The 23,045-nt window shown below is 45.8% G+C and overlaps 1 protein-coding gene across 10 annotated transcripts in view; it reads right to left on the bottom strand.

Annotated features, from left to right (window-relative positions):
• Nucleotides 1–23,045, bottom strand: part of PKNOX2 (PBX/knotted 1 homeobox 2) — a 623,477-nt gene that overhangs the window by 30,699 nt on the left and 569,733 nt on the right. For all 10 annotated transcript variants that reach the window (XM_050921671.1, XM_050921661.1, XM_050921668.1 and 7 more), the window contains one exon: nucleotides 18,023–18,142. In XM_050921671.1, coding sequence (XP_050777628.1) covers nucleotides 18,023–18,142 — 120 coding nt within the window. The remainder of the gene's footprint in view (nucleotides 1–18,022; nucleotides 18,143–23,045) is intronic.

The following is a 23,045-nucleotide window of genomic DNA, read 5'->3' on the forward strand; positions in this document are numbered from 1 at the left end:
AGACATAGACATCAGGAAACTGTTTGACTTAGTGTAACATGACATTTGGTTAAAGGATTAACACTATGTGAACTCCATATAGCATAAATTCAATGGATTAAAACCAGCTAACAGATAGTTCTGTCAATGTAATCATTAATCAGGAATCATCATCAAAGTAATGTGTACAAGCGGCCAAAGTTTATGCGAATAATAGACTTTTCAGTTCTCTGGCAATTCTAAAAAAAAAATTCGGAAAAAACACTTTGGGGTCAAATGAAACATTTAATTCAAATTCAAACGATACATTATGGTTCAGTTCTGAGCATTACTGAATGTTTTAATTGATTTTTAAATAAAATTAAAGAACATTTTGAAACAAAAAAATTGCTTTGAACCAAAAATTGCAACGTCATTTTGAAAACATCAGATAAAATGTTTTGAATTTTTCCGATTTTTTTTTTAGTTTCTTTTTATTTTAATCAAAACAATTTGGTGAAATGGACACAAAATGAAAAGGTTTCAGTGTTACCAAATCTGCATTTTTCAGCAAAAAAGTTTTGTACAGAAAATTTTGCCCAACTCTGCTGGTGGGGTCCTGCAGGGATTGGTTCTGAGACCACTGCTATTCAATATCAATGGTCTGGATGAAATTATAAAATGATTGCTGAAAAAGTTTGCAGATGACACAAAGATTGGTGGAGTGGTAAATAATATTGATAAATGGTGCCTAAATGAGAGCTAAACCATCTTGAAAATCTGGCCCCAATTATGTGTGTTGAACTTTTGAAAATCTGTCCCTGTATGTCATAACCACTGTATCTTGCAGTGATTCAGAGAATAATGGCTCAGCTGTTCCATGGATTAAATGATGCTGTCTGTTATTTGTATGATATATTGACATACTTGATATGGCTAGGGTAGAAGAAACAGAGAGGTAATGAAGGAGAATATTGACCTGCCATTGGAAGATAAAAGTTTGCAAAGGGAAAAGGACCTGAAATTGAACACGGTGACCATGTAATTACTGGGAAGGAAAATGATTGTCTTTTGATTGGCCTGAAGGTGATATAACTGAATATGGTCCTACAGAATGTGAATCTCAAAATGCTAAAGAGAGACTGGAAGAAGAGCAAGAACCAAAAGCTCTGACTGACAGACACCACTGACACAATGGAAATGCAGAGCTCACACAAGACTAAACTTATTACAAAAATATTGTAGAGAAGGAGTGTAGCATAGGGAGTCATGTAATGTCATTCTCTTCTGTATACTTTTCTTTTACATGTTTAGGCGTCTGCTCTCATCAGAGGCAGCTGCCTTTTTGTGAGGCGATTTATGCAGAATGTTGTAGTGTGGGTGAAGCGCTTAAGATTTGGCTTATATAATGTGTTAGTAGGGACTGTTGAGCATTTTGGGATCTTTGAATAAAACATGCTATATAAACATATTGTTTATTTATTTATTATCATTAGCCCCATTCTGCAAGTCAGTTGGGCTATTCACATACTTAGGCCTGGTCTACACTATGAGTTTATCTTGAATTTAGCAACGTCAAACCGAATTAACCCTGCACCCGTCCACACAACGAAGCCCTTTACTTTGATATAAAGGGCTCTTAATATTGATATCTGTACTCCTCCCCGACAAGGGAAGTAGTGCTGAAATCGGTATTACCATGTCGGATTAGGGTTAGTGTGGCCGCAATTCGATGGTATTGGCCTCTGGGAACTATCCCACAGTGCACCATTGTGACTGCTCTGGACAGCAATCTGAACTCGGATGCACTGGCCAGGTAGACAGGAAAAGCCTCACAAACTTTTGAATTTCATTTCCTGTTTGCCCAGCGTGGAGCGCTGATCAGCACAGGTGACCATGCAGTCTGAGAATCGAAAAAGAGCTCCAGCATGGACCATAGGTGAGGTACTGGATCTGATCGCTACATGGGGAGAGGATTCCGTGTTAGCAGAACTATATTCCAAAAGACGAAATGCCAAAACATTTGAAAAAATCTCAAAGGGCATGATGAAGAGAGGTCACAATAGGGACTCAGTACAGTGCCGTGTGAAAGTTAAGGAGCTCAGACAAGTCTACCAGTAAACCAAAGAAGCAAACGGAAGGTCTGGGGCAGAGCCACAGACATGCCGCTTCTATGCTGATCTGCTTGCAATTCTAGGGGGGCTGCCACCACTACCCCACCGTGGATTCCAAGGAGCGAGTAATCTCAGCCATGGCTGAGGATTCTGCAGATGGGGAAGATGAGGAGGATGAGCTTGCGGAGAGCACACAGCACTCCATTCTCCCCAACAGCCAGGATCTTTTTCTTAGCCTGAAGAAGTACCCTTCCAGCCCTCCCAAGGCAGTATCTCAGACAATGAAGCCATGGAAGGGACATCGGCTGAGTGTACCTTTGTAAATATAAAACATGGTTTAAAAGCAAGCGTTTTTTAATGATTAATTTGCCCTGAGGACTTGGGATGCATTCACGGCCAGTACTGCTACTGGAAAAGTCTGTTAATGTGTCTGGGGATGGAGCGGAAATCCTCCAGGGACATATCCATGAAGCTCTCCTGGAGGTACTCCAAAAGCCTTTGCAGAAGGTTTATGGGCAGTGCAACCTTATTCCATCCTCCGTGGTAGGACTCTTGACTACACCATGCATGTAGCAAGTAATCTGGTACCACTGCATGACAAAGCCTGGCAGTGTATGGTCCCGGTGTTTGCTGGCATTCAAGCAACTTCCATTCTTTATCTCACTGTGTTATCCTCAGGAGCGTGATTGTAACCTGGTTGAAATACGGGAATTTAATTAAGGGGACAGAGGTGGCCATTCCTACTGGGCTGTTTGCCTGTGGCTGAAAAGAAATCCTTCCCTGCAGTTAGCCAAGCGGGGGATTGGCGCTGAGCTTTTCGCATTTAGCTAGCAGGGATCCTCCCTGATACAAGCCACGTGGTGGGGGGAGGGGTAAAGTGAACTTTTTTCGTGGCTTTTTCCTTCCCTCCTATCTTCCTCCCAAACCCCACCTGGGCTACCTTGTCAGTTCTCTCCCTCTTTTTATAATCAATTAATAAAGAATACATGATTTTTAAATGATAGTGACTTTATTTCCTTAGAAAGCAAGCTGTGATCAAAGGGCGAGGGTGGGTTTCTTACAGGGAATGAGTCAATCAAGAGGGTGGGTTTTCATCAAGGAGAAACAAACAGAACTTTCACACTGAAGCCTGGCCAGTCATTAAACTGGTTTTTAAAGCTTCTCCGATGCGCAGCGCTTCCTGGTGTGCTCTTCTAATCACCCTGGTGTCTGGCTGCGTGTAAGCACTGGCCAGGCAATTTACCTCAGCCTCTCATCCCGCCATAAAGGTCTCCCCCCTTACTCTCACAGAGATTGTGAAGCACACAGCAAGCAGCAATAACAATGGCAATATTGGTTTGGCTGAGGTCTGAGCAAGTCAGTAACATGCGCCAGCGTGCCTTTAAATGGCCAAATGCACATTCTACCACCATTCTGCACTTGCTCAGCCTGTAGTTGAACAGCTCCTGACTACTGTCCAGCCTGCCTGTGTATGACTTCATGAGCCATGGCATCAAGGGGTGGGCTGGGTCCCCAAGGATAACTATAGGCATTTCAATATCCCCAACTGTTATTTTCTGGTCTGGGAAGTAAATCCCTTACTGCAGCCATTTAAACAGATTCATGTTCCTGAAGACGCGAGCGTCATGAACCCTTCTTGGCGATCCCACGTTGATGTTGGTTAAATGTCCCTTGTGATCACCAGTGCTTACAGCACCATTGAAAAGTACCCCTTGCGGCTTATGTACTGGCTGCCCTGGTGCTCCGGTGCCAAGATAGGGATATGGGTTCCATCTATCGCCCCACCACAGTTAGGGAATCCCATTGCAGCAAAGCCATCCACTATGACCTGCACATTTCCCAGAGTCACTATACATTTTCCCACATTTTCCCAGAGTCACTACCTTTGGTAGCAGCAGCTCAGTGATTGCTTTGGGTACTTGCAGCATAGCAGCTCCCACAGTAGATTTGCCCACTCCAAATTGATTCCCGACTGACTGGTAGCTGTCTGGTGTTGCAAGCTTCCACAGGGCTATCGCCACTCGCTTCTAAACTGTGAGGGCTGCTCTCATCTTGGTATTCTGGTGCTTCAGGCCAGGGGAAAGCAAGTCACAAAGTTCCATGAGAGTGCCCTTACGCATGTGAAAGTTTCGCAGCCACTGGGAATCTTCCCACACCTGCAACACTATGCGGTCCCACCAGTCTGTGCTTGTTTCCTGGGCCCAAAATTCGCGTTCCATGGCTAGAACCTGCCCCATTAACAGCATGATCTCCAAAGCGCCGGGGCCTGCAGTTTGAGAGAATTCTATGTCCATGTCCTCATCGCTCTCGTCGCCGTGCTGCATAGCCGCCTCCTCCTCGCCTGGTTTTTCAGGTCCTGGTTCAGCATAAACTGCACAATAATGCGTGAGGTGTTTACAATGTTCATGACTGCTGTCTTGAGCTGAGTGGGCTCCATGCTTGCCGTGGTATGGCATCTGCACAGTTCACCCAGGAAAAAAGGGGCAAAACAGTTGTCTGCTTTTGCTTTCACGGAGGGAGGGGTTAGGCTGTACCCAGAACCACCAGCGACAATGTTTTTTGCCCCATCAGGCATTGGGATCTCAACTCAGAATTCAAATGGGTGGAGGAGACTGCGGGAACTATGGGATAGCTATGGGATTGTTACCCACAGTGCAACACTCCAGAAGTCGACGCTAGCCTCGGTACATGGATGCACACCGCCGAATTACTGTGCTTAGTGTGACCGCGTGCCATTGACTTTATACAATCTGTTTCCAAAAATCGGTTTCTGTAAAATCAGAATAATCCCATAGTGTAGACACACCCTTAAATTTCAGAACTCACTCAAGTGCCTTGCTGAATGAGGGCCATAAAATTGCACCAGAGTTCTGCGCTTATGAGCAGATTGCAGGCAATATATGGTAAAGTAGGAGCAAGCAAAACATACTCAATGAATTATTTAGGGTTGAAACAATGGTGTATAATTGAAAATAACTAAGGCTGCGTGTCTGTCACAGAGATCATGGAAGTCATGGATTCCATGACTTTCCATGACCTCCGTGACTTCCGCAGTGGCTGGGGCTGGCAGAGAGGCTGCCCGAGATGGGCAACCCCTGGGTCAGCAGCAGCAGTTTGGGTGTGTGGGAGGGACTCAGGGCTGGGGCAGGGCGTTGGGGTGCGTGGCGGCGCTTACCTGGAGGGGGCTCCCTGGGTCCCACTGGCATGTCCCTGAAGCTCCCAAGCAGAGTGGCCAGGGGGGTCCATCCACTGTCTGTGCTGCAGGCGCTGCCACCGCAGCTCCCATTGGCTGCAGTTCCTGGCCAATGGGAGCTGCAGAGCTGGCATTGTGGCAGGAGCAGCGTGCAGAGCCCCCCTGGCCACTCCTACTCCTAGGAGCTGCAGGGACATGCCAGTCAGAGCTGGGTAGGGAGCCTACCAGTCCAGTTAACCTTCTCTCCCTCCCAGCACTGTGCGCTGCACCCCCAGGCCTCTCACTAGCACCAGCTGGGGTCCTGAGCCACATGCCTGCCTCCTCCCCAGCACTAGTGTGGGTTCTGCCCCCCCCCCCCACAGTACCCACTGCACCTCCCGCCCACCAGTTGAGCAGCAAGTAAGAAGGCCACTTAGCACACATGGTCAGGAACTTCATGCCAGTTTCCCCATTGCCATCACAGACTAGCAGGTCCTGCTACATTCCAGCTTCATGTTACTATCACATGTTATTAGGGGTCAGGTAAGGAGGTTTTTTCACTACATAGCATTGCCGTGAAAACTTCACATTATTTTATACCCAACAGGAGACAGATCTGAAATCATGTGAAGTTTTCATGGCCTCGCTCCAGGTGTGTTTGGTAGCACTGAAGGACCTGCCACCCAAGACCCGCCGAAAACTCTCGTGAGGGCCCCTGAAAACTCTCGTGGGGGCCTGGGGCAAATTGCCCCACTTGCTCCCCTCCCCGCCCTGGGCAGCCCTGTTGCATAGTGACCTAGTACAGCAGCCACCATGACTTTTTTCAGTCAATTTTTTCTCTCTCATTTCTGTTCTTTCTTTCTAATCCTAGTCACCTGCGTGGGGTGACAGTGAGGTGTGGTTGCTGGTTCTGTGGTGCTCTTTCAGCTGGGATGCATGCCACAGGGCAGAGAATTTTGAATCAATAAGCCGATGCCTGAGTCAGCAGTGCTTTTGTGAAGCTGGCTGCATCAAGGGCCAGTGCAAGAGAAGGTGGTTTTTCAAGTCTGTATTTTTAGAAGTGAGGGGAAAGGCAGGTTGGATCTAATGTCAAGCAATTTTCCCTACTCTCATTGCTCCTCTCCTATGCTTAGTGCCTCTAGAAGTAGCCTAGCGCTCCCCATATTGGGAAAGATTGCCTAAGGCTACGTCTAGACTACCCGCCATATCGGCGGGTTAAAATCGATTGCTCGGGGATTGATATATCGCGTCTCATCTAGACGCGATATATCGATCCCCGAGCGTGCTTATATCGATTCTGGAACTCCACCAACCCCAACGGAGTTGCGGAATTGACAGGGAGCCGCGGACATCGATCCCGCGCGGTGAGGATGGGTGAGTAATCCGATCTTAGATATTCGACTTCAGCTACGTTATTCACGTAGCTGAAGTTGCGTATCTAAGATCGATTTCCCCCCATAGTGTAGACCAGCCCTGAGTCTATGTACTGACGGCTTTACCAAGCTGCTCCTATCTGGGGTATTCAGTGCATCATAGCCTTACAATTAGTTCATTTTTAAAAACTTGTAGGTCACCTATAAAAGGGGATTTTTCCCAATGAGGCAAACTTCAAAGGAAGACACGACTAATTCCAGCAGCAAAGTCATCACTAGACACTCTCTGCTTTTCCCCAATCTTATTCCAGATGATCTCTCTGCCTCAGTAAGAGCATTTACTATCACCATGAAGCCTTAACTTTTGAACTAACGACTTTGAAAGGATTATATTGTTCCAATTTCAGCCTTATGAATCTAGTAAGACAAGTTGATGTGGTAGGAGGGAACAAACCTTTGATTAAACAACGAAATAGAGCTGCAAAATTCAAAATCTGGTTCAGAGTGTTCAGATGTAGGGTTTTGGAACAACAATAAGCCATCCACACATGAATAATAATACAAAATTACCTCCTTGATATTTAGCAAGGGGAGCCTGGTCTGAAAATATTTAAAAAGACGTGAAAATGAACTGAATCAAAGGGATCACATCCCTCTTTGAACCTATATATTTAGATCTTTGTTTCTGTGAATGTGGAGGATTTTTTTAAATCTATTTGTTATTTGTAAATGTTTGTCCAGTTATTTGTGCAAACCAGTTAAAACCTTTTTGGTCAACCCCTCTGCTCTCTCCATTTCTTAAGAAACCAACCTGGGAGCCTTAAATCAATGCCCATTTTAGGTCTCTAGCGTAAACTTTAGCTTAAATGGCACCAAGCCATTTCTCCAGCTGGGCTGAGGGAAGGATGCATTTCTGTGGCAGCATCACAAGCCGCAGAACTCTAGCAGCAGCCTGGCTGTTGATTTCAGTTAAAGTTTGGGCAGGAGGTTGTTAAGGCTCCCAGTTCAGCTTTTTAAAACTTGAGAGATTTGGCAGGAAAGAAAGGAAGAGAGGTAAGAGGGGGAGGGATGGATAAGGAGGCAGGAATAGGAATAGGGAAGTCTACAGGCTCTGGTTGCCTTTGTAGATGAAGCCTGTAACACATTTTAAATGTCATTTTCATCTGCACCTACAGAGTCTATTGGTGGAAATAATAAAAACAGTAAGAAGTGTTTATAAACTTTCTCTTAGGAATCCCCCAAAACTGCGGTGAAAAAAAAGAAAGAAAGGATCGAGCCAACCTCTGATAGCAATGAGCTACTCCTGCATATGCATTAGTTGACTACCGGAATATTTGACAGCAGTCAAAGATTCTCAGCCTAAGACTAGATTTGCAAAGGGCCTTAAGTGTTGTGATGCAACCACAACATACAACTTTTAGGAGTCTAGAAAGTCACACCTAACTTTTAGCCCAGTGATTATGGCGTTGGCCAGGATGTGGGAGACTCTGGTCTGCTCTACACTACACAGTTAGGTTGACGTAAAAGGCCAATTTTGGTTGGACGTATTCCTGGAGATTTAATCACATGACAATCTTTCATTAAAGGTGCATCTTTAATTCCTGGAGATTCCAGGCCAATCCTGCAAAGTTGGCAACCCTACTAAAGCAGCTTATGTCGATCTAATTATGTCAGTGTCACACTACAGCCTTGTCCCACCAGTGTAAGTGCCCTACTACACCGACATAATAACTTCACCTCCACAAGTGGCATCGGCTTATGTCGATGTAGTTAGGGCAATGCAGTGTCCATGCTGGAGCCATGAAATTGACAAGAAAGCCAGGCATCTAGAGCCTGGCTGCCCCCGGGCACCCATCCCGCTACCCGCTCAAAGGCCGGCTGCCCCCTGAGTTCCAGCTCCCCTCTCTCAGTCCAGCTGCTGTCTGGAAGCTCCCCACTCTGAGCTGGGCTGTGCATGTGGGCTCCATCCTCCAAGCCGGGCTGCTGCCCGCTGCTCTGGCTTCCCACTTTCTGTTCCCAGTCGGGCTGCCATGCTCTGCTCAGGGAACTAAGTCCGGATGGCTGTCCCCCAGGGGACAGCTGGGCTCCCAATAGGGAGCTGTGCAGAGGTGAACGCCCACACTACCCCTCTATTGGTGGAAGAGCTGCTGGTGAGGACATGCACCACCGACAAAAGGAGAATAGTGTTGACATAAGCCACCACAGTAATTATTACTGCAGTAAGTTGACCTAACATTTCCATTTTTCTGCTACATGGGGAGAAAGGATATGAATACAGGTATCCCATACCAGAGGAGGGTTTGCTAACCACTGAGATGTGGGACACTCTGAGATGGGCTTCCTTAATATCTCCTGTTGAAGCTGGAGTACAAGTAATGAAAAAGCAATTGGAGCAGGGGGCTGCACCCAGGATTACTCAGCACCGAGGAAGGGTGCCTTAAGCATGGACTACAGAGTCACTCTCGCTCTCTCTCAGGCCCAGTGATTCTTTGGGTATTTATCCACAGTAGAACAATCGTTGGGACAGAGAGAGAAAGAGAATGCAAGACAGAGAGTGAATTAACTCTGTAGTGCAGTGGTTCGAGACCCCACCTTGTAAATGCCTGGGGACTTAGGTATTTAACTCTGAAGTTTAGGTGTGGATGGTCACATATGGATCGCACCCAGAGTATGCTCTAGGATGGTATATTATTAAAATAAGAGGGGGAAAATGACAGGGGTCTATAAAAGTATGACTGGTGTGGAGAAAGTGAATAAGGAAGTATAATTTAGTCATTCACATAACACAAGGGATTATGTGAGACAAACAAGAGTCACCAAAGGAAATTAATAGGCAGCATGTTTAAAGCAAACATAAAGAAGTATTTCTTCATGCAATGCACAGTCAACCTGTGCAACTCATTGCCGGGGACGTTATGAAGGCCAAAAGTATAACTGGGTTCAAAAAAGAGTTACAGAAATTCATGGAGGACAGGTCCATCAATGGCTATTAGCCAAGATAGTCAGGACGCAATCCCATGCTCTGGGTGTCCCTAAGCCTCTTACTGCTAGAAACCATAACTAGAGAACAGGGGATGGATCACTGAATATATTACCCTGTTCTGTTCACTCCCTCTGAAGCATCTGGCATCAGCCACTGTCGGAAGACAGGATACTGGGCTAGATGGACCACTGGTCTAAACCAGTATGGCCATTCTTTTGTTTTCATGATGACTGATGATTAATAGGGACAGTATTGATATAAATTCCTCCTTCATATGTGTGCTCTGAGTTAGTGCCAAGAAGGTAGGCTAAAAATTAGAAGGAAGTTTCTAACTATCAGAGGAGTACGGTTCTGGAACAGTGCCCCATTGGGACGAGAAAAGTAAGAGGCTTTAAAATGGAGCTGAATATGTCTATGGACAGGGTTATAAAAAGAGGTTGCCTATGCTAGTGAAGCAGATGGCCCAGGAGGTCCCTTTCAGGCCCAAGTCTTATGTAACTCCTGTTTAACCAAGTAACAAATTGGTTTAAAATTCTAAGCTCTGCTCCTTTTAAAACAAATGGACAAATGAAGTATATTTTCCTAGGCACTGAGAGCTTTAGTCAAATGCAGATGGATTTATGAGGCACCAAGCCAAATAATAATTCTTCCTTTTCTTTTTCTTTCTTTTAAATGAAACCACCAAAGAAACTGTATACAAATTAACTGTAAATGCTATGGAGGCTGAGAAATTAAGTTAAGAGTTCTTCTGTATTCAATAGAGTTAAAATTGAAAGCTCAATTTTAGCTCTACACATTTAATTCTTGAAAGTATATTCTGTCTTTAGCTCATTATACACAATTTGTCAGTAAACACAATTTATAATATAATACAAAATGGACTTTGTTATAAACCATTACATATAGTAAATTATATTACCATACATTAATATTTGACTGCATTTTTAAGTCTCAATGAGATTTAAAAAACAATCCAAGTTTGAAGAAAATCAGTTCAGTAGTTTTAATGTCATTAATGTTTTAAATTGGTAAATTGAAACATTTTTGTTCCATTTTTAAAATTAATTCAAGTCTTCTATGGTTTAGAATACAGACCCATCCCTAATATCTGGCATTGCCTCAATCTCTAGGAGCATTTCAATCTTTGAAACGTCATATTTAAATAATGAGTTCCTACTTAGGAGTACTTCGTTTCCCATTCCCTAAGTTGCATTAACACTAGCATAAATATAGTACATAATTTTCAGATAACACTCTGTCTCCAGGAGATTTTTATATCTGCATCTACATTTCTTGTGAAACATTTTCCTAAATTGGCACTTTGTACCATCTGTCCAGTGGGCTGAGGTACTGCAATGAATTATGATGACCACGGCATCCTGATGATGACTACCAGATTAACTTCTAAACGAAGAAAAAAAGGAAATATTTGAGCACCAAAAACCATTAGATTAAAAAATACATAATTTAGAAACCCATAGCTTCAGGGATAATTAGGACTAGCTGCATGGAATGCCCTAGAGTCCCTTTCTAATAGTGCTAATTGCCTAAATCTGTATTAATTGGTGTGCAACATGGTGCACCAGAAAATCTGCCAAGTGCTTTTTCATTTTTTTGCACCAGAAGCCAACTGCAGGGAATGGATAACCCAAAAATCCTAGCTTCAAGAAAATATCCAGTGTACAGAAGATCCTGCATAGGATCATGGAATGATAAATTCAAGTCAGAATAGTCCTATTAGACCATCCAGTCCATAGCTCTACCAATGCAGGATTTCTCCCTGTAGAACAGTTTCTAGTCTGGCGTAGTTTCAGAAGTCCCAAATCATGGGACTTTCACATCTTCCATAAGGGTATTCTATAGGTATGGCTATACTTAGAGCTGGGGGGCTCAGTCCCAGTTCACGTAGACCCATTCATGCTTGCACTCATCAAGCTAGTGTGCTAAAAACAGTAGCGTCACTGAGGAAGCATGGGCAGTGGCAGCATGACCTACCCACCCTGAGTACAAACCTGCCTGAACCCCATGAGTATATACTCAGCATGGCTAGCCAATGTCACTGCACTGACTACACTACTGTTTTTAGCACATTGGTCACACCTCTAGCTCCAAGCGTAGACATATATAGAATCATAGAAGATTATATTTGGAAGAGACCACAGGAGGTTATCTAGTCCAACCCCCTGCTCAAAGCAGGACCAACCCCAACTAAATCATCCCAGCTAGGGCTTTGTCAAGCTGGGCCTTAAAAACCTCTAAGGATGGAGATTCCACCATCTCCTGAGGTAACCCATTCCCGTGCTTCACCATCTTCCTACTGAAATAGTTTTTCCTAATAACCAACCTAGACCTCCCCCACTGCAACTTGAGACCATTGCTTCTTGTTGTCAATTGCCACCACTGAGAACAGCCTAGCTCCATTCTCTTTGGAATCCCCACTTCAGGTAGCTGAAGGCTGCTATCAAATCCCCCCGCCTCATTCTTCTCTTCTGCAGACTAAATAAGACCAGTTCCCTCAGCCTCTTCTCGTAAGTTATGTGCCCCAGCCCCCTAATAATTTTTGTTGCCCTCCACTGGAGTCTCTCCAATTTTTTCACATCCTTTCTGTAGTGGGGGCCCAAAACTGGATGCAGTACTCCAGATGTGGCCTCACCAGTGCTGAACAGACGGGAATAATCACTTCCTTTGATCTGCTGGCAATACTCCTACTAATGCAGCTCAAAATGCTGTTAGCCTTCTTGGCAACAAGGACACACTGTTGACTCATATCCAGCTTCTCATCTACTGTAATCCCCAGGTCCTTTTCTGCAGAACTGCCACTTAGCCAGTTGGTTGCCAGCCTGTAGCAGTGCATGACATTCTTCCATCCTAAGTGTGGGACTCTGAACTTGTCCTTGTTGAACATCATCAGATTTCTTTTGGCCCAATCATCCAATTTGTCTAGGTCACTCTGGATCCTATCCCTACCCTCTAGCATATCTAACTCTCCCTTCAGCTTAGTGTCATCTGTGAACTTGCTGAGGGTGCAATCCATCCCATCATCCAGATCATTAATGAAGGTGTTGAACAAAACCGGCCCCAGGACCGACCACTGAGGCATTCCGATGCCAACCAGACATCGAGCCATTGATCACTACCCGTTGAGCCTGATGATCTAGCCAGCTTTCTATCCACTTTATAGTGCATTCATCCAATCCATACTTCTTTAACTTGTTGGCAAGAATACTGTGGGAGACCATATCAAAAGGTTTGCTAAAGTCAAGGTATATCACATCTACTGCTTTTCCCGTATCCACAGAGCCAGTTATCTCATCATAGAAGGCAATCAGGTTGGTCAGACATGACTTGCCCTTGGTGAATCCATGCTGACTGTTCCTCATCACCTTTCTTTTCTCCAAGTGCTTCAAAATGCAGTATTTGAAGACCTGCTCCATGATGTTTGCAAACTGATTGCTTAATTGTTTGCTCCATTATCTTTCTGGGTACAGAAGTTAAGCTGACTGGGTTGTTCTTATTTTCCTTTTTATAGACTGGCACTATTTGCCCTTTTCCAGAGTTCTGGAATCTCTCCCGTCTTCCACGACTTTTCAAAGATAATCGCTAATGGCTCAGATATTTCCTCAGTCAGCTCCCTGAGTATTCTAGGATGCATTTCATCAGGCCCTGGTGACTTGAAGTCATCTACATTTTCTAAATAATTTTTAACTTGTTATTTCCCTATTTTAGTCTCTGATCCTACCTCATTTGCACTGGCATTCACTATGTTAGACGTCCAATCACTACCAGCCCTCTTGGTGAAAACCGAAACAAAGACGTTATTAAGCACCTCTGCTATTTCCACATTTTCTGTTATTGTTCCTCCTACACCCCCACCCATTGTCACCCTCATGGATGCAGGTTGAGCTTGCTGAAGAACTTTGCAGCACTAACCCATTCTAGAAGCTCACTGATCAGTAGGCGAGGATATTGGTGCTTGATGGTAGTAGTGTTCCAAGGCCTGATAATCAACACAGATATGCAGTGTTTTGTCCTCCTTTTCAATGAACAGGATAGGGGCTCTTGCACAGGATTTGGAGGGTTGGACAAAGTTTTTAGCCAGATTCTCATCCAAGTAATCTTAAAGGCTCTTGAGCTTGGGTTCCAATAAAGGGTAAATATGCCCAAAGGGGATCTTTTCCTCTGGCTGGAGGTCTACAGGGCAATCACAGAGTCGATTTGAGGATGGGACATCAGTGTTCTCTTTATCGACCATATCCGCAAGGTCATTAAGGAACTAGTATTTCCAAAGTTCATGTACTACCATGCAGGAAGAGGGCTTTGCCAAGGGCCAGTTTCATCTCCCCACCCCTTAGATCTTCCTAGACATCACAGCCAGCAAAACCTGGAGCTGAACCATACCTCCTGCTCTGCCCAAGTGTAGTGAGGTGGTGTGGCTCCCTGCTGCCCCGGAGGGTGCTGAGCCCATCCTGAGGCCTGAGTGGGCAGGGCTAGGGAGCTCTGACCCCGCCCCTCAGCCGGTCAGGCGGCTACCCGGAAGTATAAAGGCTTGCCCTCAGAGCTCAGTAAGGCCCCAGCCCCTGGAAAGACCAGATATCTCAAGTCTAGCCTGCGACTGGGAAACCCCCGCGGCCCAAGCTGCAGGCCAGGACTGGCCTGACTTGCCCTGCGATAGCTACCTGGAGAAGTTGCCGGACCTGCCCTGAACTTGCTACCCAGGGAAGTTACCGGACCTGCCCTGCGCCTTGCACCCGCTACCTGGAGGAGTTGCTGGGCCTGCCACTCGCCCACTACCCCGAGGAACCGATGGTGCTGGACACCCCAGAGGACACCACCCTGATCCAGGTACTAACCGAGAGGGAGTCTGGAAATAGCCTGGGGGCAGCCGACCCTAGTCTGGCTGCAGTACTGTCAGAGCCCATGTCAGTGTGTTGCAGCCAGGATCCCCACTGACACAGCAGCGGTCTTCTGCCACCGCCAGGGCCCCGGGCTGGGATGCAGTGGAGTGGGAGGGCTTGCGTCCCCCCTGCCACCCAATTCGTGAGTGGCAGTCTCCCCCTCTCCCAGGCCTTTGGAGGCTTGAGGCTTACTATCATTGCTCAGCCCTGCCTGAGGGCCTGAGCTCCTGACTCTGCACTGCCCTGCCCTGACCCAGGGCCTGGGCTTATGGTGTTTGTTCCTGTACCACAAGGGCTGCCGAGGAAGACCCCGCGAACAGACTAATTCCCCAAGCGTCAACTGCGGCGAGTGAGCCAGTGTGGCTCCCCACTGCCCCGGAGGGGGTCAAGCCCCGGGGAACCCTTGTACACCAGGAAATGCTTGAGTTGTGGATGGAGAGCCCAAAAGTGCTGCAAAATACTCAGATCAAACTGCATAATCTTCTGGCGGTTCTGGATTTTGATCTGGAGAACTGCTATGTTGTTTTCTCCCGGGGACACAAAGTCCTGGGACATCCATGTCACATAAAGCGATTATGCAGGCCCTTGTGCTGCCTACCCACCAGCAATTACTGGAGGTATGCGTGCTCAGAATTCTGACCAACACTTCAGCATCTCTCAATCTCTTTTGAACAGTTTAATTAACAAAGAAATGTATGACTTTGTTAAAGGTCCCACTCTTTTCTGTTGCCTCAAATGTTACCTTGCATATGGTATTTTATGATCCATGATGTGCAGCCCTTTGTAATGCCTGCATGGCAGAGGCAACAAAAATAAAACATTCTTAATCTAGTGAAAACAGTGTACAAGAAAAATTAGCTGTTCTCTGCCAGGGCAAGAATGTGAAGTGGCCATACATTCTGGTCAAATTATGAACTAAGGGCCAGATTTCCAGAGGTATTTTGGCATCCAAAGATGCAGATGGGCACCTAGTGGGATTTTGATAGACACCTATCTGTTTGAAAATCCCAGTAGGCACCTATTTGCATCTTTACGTGCCTAAATCCCTTTGAAAATCTGCCACTAAGAGCTCTGAAAAGTTACCATGGCGATAAGCAGATAAAAGATAATACATATATAGAGATGGTGTATGTGTGGAACAGATCCCTATTTGGGTTTCCATTACCAACCAATACTTTCATCCCAACATTGGGTTTCCAATGTTCCCATCACCACTGTACATAGGTGCTTAGTTTTCTGATACCTCTATATCTGATGCAGCCAGATTCCCTACTTGCTCTAACTAGCAGGTGCACAGAGCATTCTTAACAAAAAGGGTGCAAACAATATCTAGATGTCTTAGGAAGTGTGTAAATTACCCTAAGAGATGCTACCCTGTGATCTCGTCATTATTAAGGCATGGGGCAGATTGTGGTATATGCAGATGGTCAAATAAGTCACTGTAATGCTTGGCAAATGCATGGCAAATTTGGCATTCTAGAATCAAGCAACTATTCAGGAATAACTTTTTCCTGATATTTGCCCAGCCTAGTTCTGCTTGCAACAACAGGTGCACCACTGTCATCATCCGAGCTGGCAGACAGGCAGGAGTATGCTAAAAGTGATACTGTATTATGATACGTAGAGCTGTTTGTAAACGTTCTCATCCATGTCAGCTATGTTTTTATTCCCATATACTTCTTATTTACTTTGATAGTTACGGGTAACTACGTCTTCTGGGATTTGAGACTGCATTCCCACTACGTGTACACTAATATCATCAGCTGCCACTCCTGTGCTCTGCATAACGGAGAACTTTCACATCTCAGCTGATTGCCATGGTTACAGGCAACCTGCTGGGACATCAGGAATCATAAATGAAGGTAATTTTACAGCATTTAGGTAAATAAACTTCCACACTGAAACCATACCCCAGGTTGCTGACTCAGCAAATGCACAAAGATTTGATAGGAAAATAAGGTTTCAGAGCAACTTAGCTTTTTACTATGAGTTCTGAGAGGTAGAGACAAGCTGCACGACCCATTACCCCCTCCTCTGGGACCTTCACTGGCTGCCTATCTGTCTCTTAATATGTAAGAAAATGGTCTTTTTGGTTTTCAAAACACTCAACCACACCTTTTAGCACAAAGATATGCTGGAGCTGGAAACTTGTCAGGCATGTAGGAACTGATCCAAACCCTACTATCATCACTAGGAGTCTTTCTGTGGGTCCGCTCCATGGTGGAGGATACTTCTTTCCAGGATATAAAAGCAGGGGGAAGTGTGGCTTCACTGGAGAGCCACAGCCTTTGTGGAGCTACAAGATCTCCAAACTAATGACCCTGTCCTCTAGTTAATCAGCCATGGTTCAGGTGGGCCCCATGGGATCCACAAGATTTTGTGAACACTATGCAGCCAGTTTGCTAAAAGGGTAGCGACATGGAGTTTTCTTCCCTCTTAGCTCCTTCTTCTATATCTTCCCCTGTAGGGATAATCAGGCCCGGTGTTAAGCACAGTTGTGTGGTTTTCTCTATTTGTTTTGTTAATTGTATATCTTAATATAGTTTTCCTTATTTTATAAAATGAACACCTAAAATCCACAGGATGTACGACAGCACTAGGGGCTTGTCTACACAGTGCAGCAATGCACACTAGAGGGTCGAGATGTTGAGCACTAACTAGCCCATGCAGAAGCCTGGTTGCATGAACTAAAATTTCCCTATTGCATATTAGCATACTACTTTAATGTGCTAACGTGCACCAAAGAACTTTTAGTTTGCACAAGTAGGGTCAACACAGGTCAGTTAGTGCATAACACTCTGATGCACTTGAGAAACCACACCCCTCTAGTGTGCACTGTCATACCATGTAGACAAGCCCTGAATTATTGCTGCACACTCCTTAGCCTGTGCATGTCCTGATTTTGTGATTTTTGCTGTGTAGCCATAATGGTGCCTTGGTGCTGTCTTTTACGCTTAATTTTCCTTGATAATATTTATCTTTGTCATGCAAGACCTTTGAAAGGAGCACACAACAGGTCAAACTGACCCAAAATTTAGGTTTTGTGGAAGGAAGCTTGGCAAAACGTAAGCCCAATAGAAAAGTTTCAAGGTTTGTTTTTAGAGAAAGAAATGTGCCTGTGTAGCATTTCCATCCCAAATACTGAAAGGTTGTGCAAATGAATGCAGACATAACTGGTCAGAAACTGAAATGAAGCCAATTAGTCTATTTCATGCTCCAGGATGAGAGAAATGCAAAATATAAACAAACGGCATAAGCAGTGTAACATGAATTAGATTTCTTAAAAATTCCTTCATTTACATCCTTAAGGTTTAAATTCATACATAACACCATTCTTCCTTTTTGTTTAAGACAACAAAGTTTTTATGAGTATCTTCTGACTGACCCTCCTGAAGATTTTTGTATGACATTTTATCAAAGCATTAGCACATATTAACTATTCTCTCATGAAGTGGCAGTGTAAGATGAGTACCCTTAAAACCTGTCCCTGCTTAAAAATCTCTTACACGCTTGTTGACTTCTCTCACCATAAGATGCTGGAAGAGCCAGGAACGCATTATATTGGTAGCGTGCTTCGGTAGCACTCCCCGTTTGTTCTTTGACTTTTTATCTTCACTGTCAAGGAGGGAGGTCAGATCCAGGTTAACCTACAGGGCAGGAAAGGAGAAAGAAAAGCTTAAACAACAGTGCAGGTAAAATTGCGTTGCCATGGTGACAAAACACACAATGGCTGTTTGATTTCATGGTGAGACTTGGCTGGGCTACAGAGCTTTCTGCCATTCACAGAGGTAAAAGCAAAATGGCTTAAGATGAATTTTATTAAAGCCTTTCTTCTGTAACCTGGCGTAAAATACACCATTTCTCAATGAAGATGTAGGATTGGCAAATGGAAAAAGAGAGATTTTAGAGTTCCTTTACTGGAGGTGATGTGGTAAATAGTAACAACTTCATCACTCTTGCTTGCACCTGTTGTTTTCATTAAGTTCACATCAAAGTGACTGAGCTGCGTCAGAGTCCTTGTCTGCACTCGGGGATAATCTCAATTCAGCAACTGGGGGGCGGCCGGTGTTTGGTACAGCTATACCATTGTTAATCCCTATTTGCCCCAGTTTTCAATCTTGATTAGCTCAGTCAATGCAAACTGCAGCTTGCCTTTGTCTACCCTGAATGGTCAGCAGCGATACGGTTCTACTGGCTGCTGAACTGGGGTTGGTCAAGGTCTAATTAGAATATGGAAGGGTTGGTAAAAGAATGTGCTATGTCTGTATATATGTAAATAGTTAGTAACAGGTAAGGCACCAGTACATGGCAATTTAAGAATATGTAGCAGAGTTCTAGGGGATTAGGTACTGCAAATGGATTCCTCTGGCAGCTCATGACAGGCGACTCTGGTCTTGCTGAACTGCAACTACAATGAATCTGGCAGGCAACCTTGATCAAACTTTCCTACTGAAAAATATATTACAATTTGGCACAACTGACCCTAAGTGCCAACGCAAAGTACAGGGCCTGGGCACCAGTGCTCCAAGCATGTGCTTGGGGTGGCACTTTCCAAGGGACTCTGGCTCCATTTTTTTTTTGCTTGGGGCACAAAAAGCCGGGAGCTGGCCCTGAGTGGAGATGAGCTGCAACCGTGGGTGGGGGTCGGGGCGTGGGGAGGGCCACAGGAAGTAACCCTGCAGGGAGGGGCCAGAGAATCACTCCTCCCCAGCTAATCTCTGCTCCACTGCCGCCTGCTCCCCCAAGCGCGTCACCGCTCCGCTTCTCCCCCCTCCCTCCCAGGCTTGCTGTGCAAATCAGCTGTTTTGCAGCAGGCCTGGGAGAGAGGAGGGAGAAGCAGAGCGGCAGTGGCACGCCCAGGGAAGCAGGCGGAGCAGAGGTGAGCTGCAGCAGTGGGGGGCATGGGGAGGGCCGCAGGAAGTAATCCTGGGGAGAGGCAGAGGAACCGCTCCCCCCCAGCTCACCTCCACTGGGAAGGAAGGAGGGATAGGAGGGGAAATGCGTCATGCCCGGGGGAGGAGGCGGGGCTGGGGATTTGGGAAAGGGGTTGGAATGGGGCAGGGAAGGGGCGGAGTTGGGGTGGGGCTAGGGGAGCACGGGAAAATTTTTTTGCTTGGGACTGCAAAAAACTTGGAGCCGGTTGTGGCAAAGTATCATTCAAATATGTTACTTACAGGCCCAAATGCTGTCTGCATTGCTCACATCAGACACAGAATACAGTTAGTCTTAAGCAGTAACTACCTTTTCTCTGAACAACCATTTGCTGCTTGAGATGAAAACCCTTAATCTATTAATAATAGGAGATATACCTATCTCCTGGAACTGGAAGGGACCTTGAAAGGTCATCAAGTCCAGCCCCCTGCCTTCACTAGCAGAACCAAGTACCGATTTTTACCCCAGACCCCTAAGTGGCCCCCTCAAAGATTGAACTCACAACTTTGAGTGTAGCAGGCCAATGCTCAAACCACTGAGCTATCCCTCATTCCTTTATAAGGAGTTATAAACATGTGAGTCTCAATCAGCTTATTCCCAGAACAGCAAAGAAATGTTTTTAAATAGAAAGGTGTGTGTGTGTATAAATATGTAACCCCCCAAGTAGATTCCTGGGGTTCTGTGTGATGATAGTTCAGTGAGAGGTACATTGTCCCTGGTAGGGTAGGAAGGGGGCCAAGGACAGACTCGGAGACTGCTCAGCAACCCAGAGGGAGAGAGGAGAGCCATGTAGAACAACAGGGGCTCTGTTGGTTTGGGGAAGGATTGCAGGAGCCTGCTCAGAGCAAATGATTGACAAGGGAAAGCAAAGGAAGAAGAGCTAGCCTGACCAATAGGGAGTGAGATGCCCTTCCAGGGAGCCCTGAATGGGGGAGAAGCCATTTTGGGGAGTAGTCTGCAGCCAGCTAGGGTAAGGGCAGGATGGCCTGTCAGGGGTGGGGAGACTGGTGATTCCCAGTCTTGCATGCAGGGTTGCCCCTGAGAACTGGCCTCTGGGGACCTGAAAGCAAGATCCCTCAGCCTGAGCCTTTCCCGCTCCAAGGCAACACCCAGTTTCTAGAGTTTTATTGGGAAAACTTCCCCCAGCTTGGCTGAGTTAGCCCCTCAGCCCCTCAGGTGAGATCAGTCACTACATGGCCAGCTCTGCAGGTGCTTGTCCAGGGCTGCTCCCTGCTGAGAGTGTGTCTGAGCACAGAGGCTGGAGACTGCAGTTTGGAGTTTAGTAGAGTTATTGTAACCTGCACCATGAGCCCGGCACCCTGTAGTGGGGAGGTGAAATCCTGGCACCAGGAGCAGCCTGACTCCTGCATGGAGAGGATGCCTGCCAGCAGCGCTCATCAGCCCCTCTGTAGTGCTGAGGAGTCCAGAGCCATCTCTGAACCTGCAGATCCATTGCGAGTGCACCATCCTTCAGTTAGCTAGTCAGGGAGTGTCCTCAAGCCCGGGAGGAAAGGTTTGGGAATTGTATCACCTGCTGCCTATTAAATCTGCAGAGGGACTTACTACCCTACCATGTGAGAGTCCTTTGGGCTGTACTGAACCCAGTCAGCAACATTGCTAACTGCTGCACCAAAGATCTCATGGTCACAGCCATCAAGGGCCCCTGTGAAGTACACCTACCAATGGGATGCTAATTGTACATTTGCTATATCAGGTTACATAACTGGGGAAATTCACAGGTATTGTCAGCATGGACACTGGTGACCCTGAGAATATGTTTTACCCTGTTATGTTATATTTACCTTCTGTTTAATAGAATTACTGTTAAATATATTGTAATGTGTTTGTATTATCGCTTGGTAGTCTGCAACTATCTGCAAGTAAGTGGGGGTTACTCTGTGATTAGAATTTTCCTCCCAAGCTGCCCTGGTGACCCTGCCAGGAAGGAGCAAGGCAGGTGGAGGCACTGCCAAATACATTCCTATTTGAAGAAAAAGAAGTTACATTCTGTTGAGTAGATGGCAGGATCCAGAAGAACCCAGGCCTGTCCATCAAAACCCATAAGGAGCTTGGCACTAATGGAAGTAACCAGGTGGATAGGGGGCACTATATATATTCTTGAGAAGAAGAGTTTTAATGAGGTTGCAGGAAACTAGCTGAAATCTCAATATCAACTTAAAGCCTTTTCTTTTCTTTTCTTTTTTTTTTAGGTTCTTCATCAAAACACTTCTCCTGTATGAATTAAACATCACTATGGCAGCCCCGTGTCAGGTATAAATGATTCCCTCAGGCAAAGATTGTGATGTATTGCAGGGCCTAGGCAGAATAAATTACCCAGGCTGTACAGGAATAGCATCAGGAGGTGCTTGTCCAGGGCTTTGTCACTGCCACAATATTCCCAGCATACTTGTATTTCATACATCTGATCAGTTTCACGGTATGATCTGAGCCAGCAATTCCCTTTATACATTAAAAAGAACCTAGATTTGGATTTTATTTTTTCTTCCTCATCCAGGCTCGAAGAGCTGAGGACAAGGTAAGGACCATGGAGACTGCAGTAGTGAAAATCCACTTCGGAGTGTTTTAGTAAGCTTTGTAAAATAAGAAATAAATGCATTAATGTGAAAAGAGGGTGAGTGCAAGTTCAAAGGACTCAAAGGCTGATCAGGTGCTATCTGGTTTCAACTGGCGCAGTGTGAAATGTTGAAACTGAAATGCAGGGTCTCACCTGTGTAACACTAGAAGGTATATGATTTTCCCCAGGTCGGAGCATGCCAAGGGAAGAGACTAACTGGAATTCATTTGCAACAGCAAGAAATACCTACATGGAATTTAGCTGGGACTGTGGCAGGTAAACAAAAGTAGCTACTCTGCTCTAAAAAGTTAGGGTCATAAGGGGAGAGGGCTCGCTGTCTGAGAGTAACAGAGTCTGCACTGGGATCGGATGGGGAGAGAAAAGGGGAGGGCTCCTTTTGAGCTCTTATTCATTCCCTGGGTGCGTTTCTGTATCAAACAAAGAAAGAGGGTAGTTTGTGCCCTCTATGTTACCCTGTAAATGCAGAGGCTGCATTATTACTCCTGGGAACCCGCGACTCTTCAGGAAGTTTGATCCTGGGTCTTACACTTTGTATTTGAATAGTTTCAAGTCCCAGCCCATGTTGTTAGAGACATAAAGAAAGTCAATCTCACCAGACCTTTCACAGCCTCCCATCCATCAGGTAGCTTTTCTGGAGAGCACATGAGTAAGGCTGCGTGTCTGTCACAGAGGTAATGGAAATCATGGATTTGGTGACTTTCCATGACCGCCGTGACTTCTGCAGTGGCCAGCAGCAGCAGTTTGGGTGTGTGGGAGGGGCTTCAGGGCTCGGGCAGAGGGTTGGGGTGCATGGCAGTGCTTACCTGGGTTGGGGGGCGCTCCCCAGCTCCCACTGACATGTCCATGCAGCTCTTAGGCAGAGCAGCCAGAGGGGCTCCGCACACTGCCCATGCTGCAGGTGCTGCCCCCGCAGCTCCCATTGGCTTTGGTTCCCAGCCAATGGGAGCTGCGGAGCTGGCATTGTGATGGGAACAGTGAGTTGGAGTCCCCTTGGCCGCCCCTCCCCCTATGAGCTGCAGAGA

Source organism: Gopherus flavomarginatus, chromosome 13 (assembly GCF_025201925.1).
Source record: "Gopherus flavomarginatus isolate rGopFla2 chromosome 13, rGopFla2.mat.asm, whole genome shotgun sequence".
In the NCBI taxonomy this organism is placed as follows: Eukaryota; Metazoa; Chordata; order Testudines; family Testudinidae; genus Gopherus; species Gopherus flavomarginatus.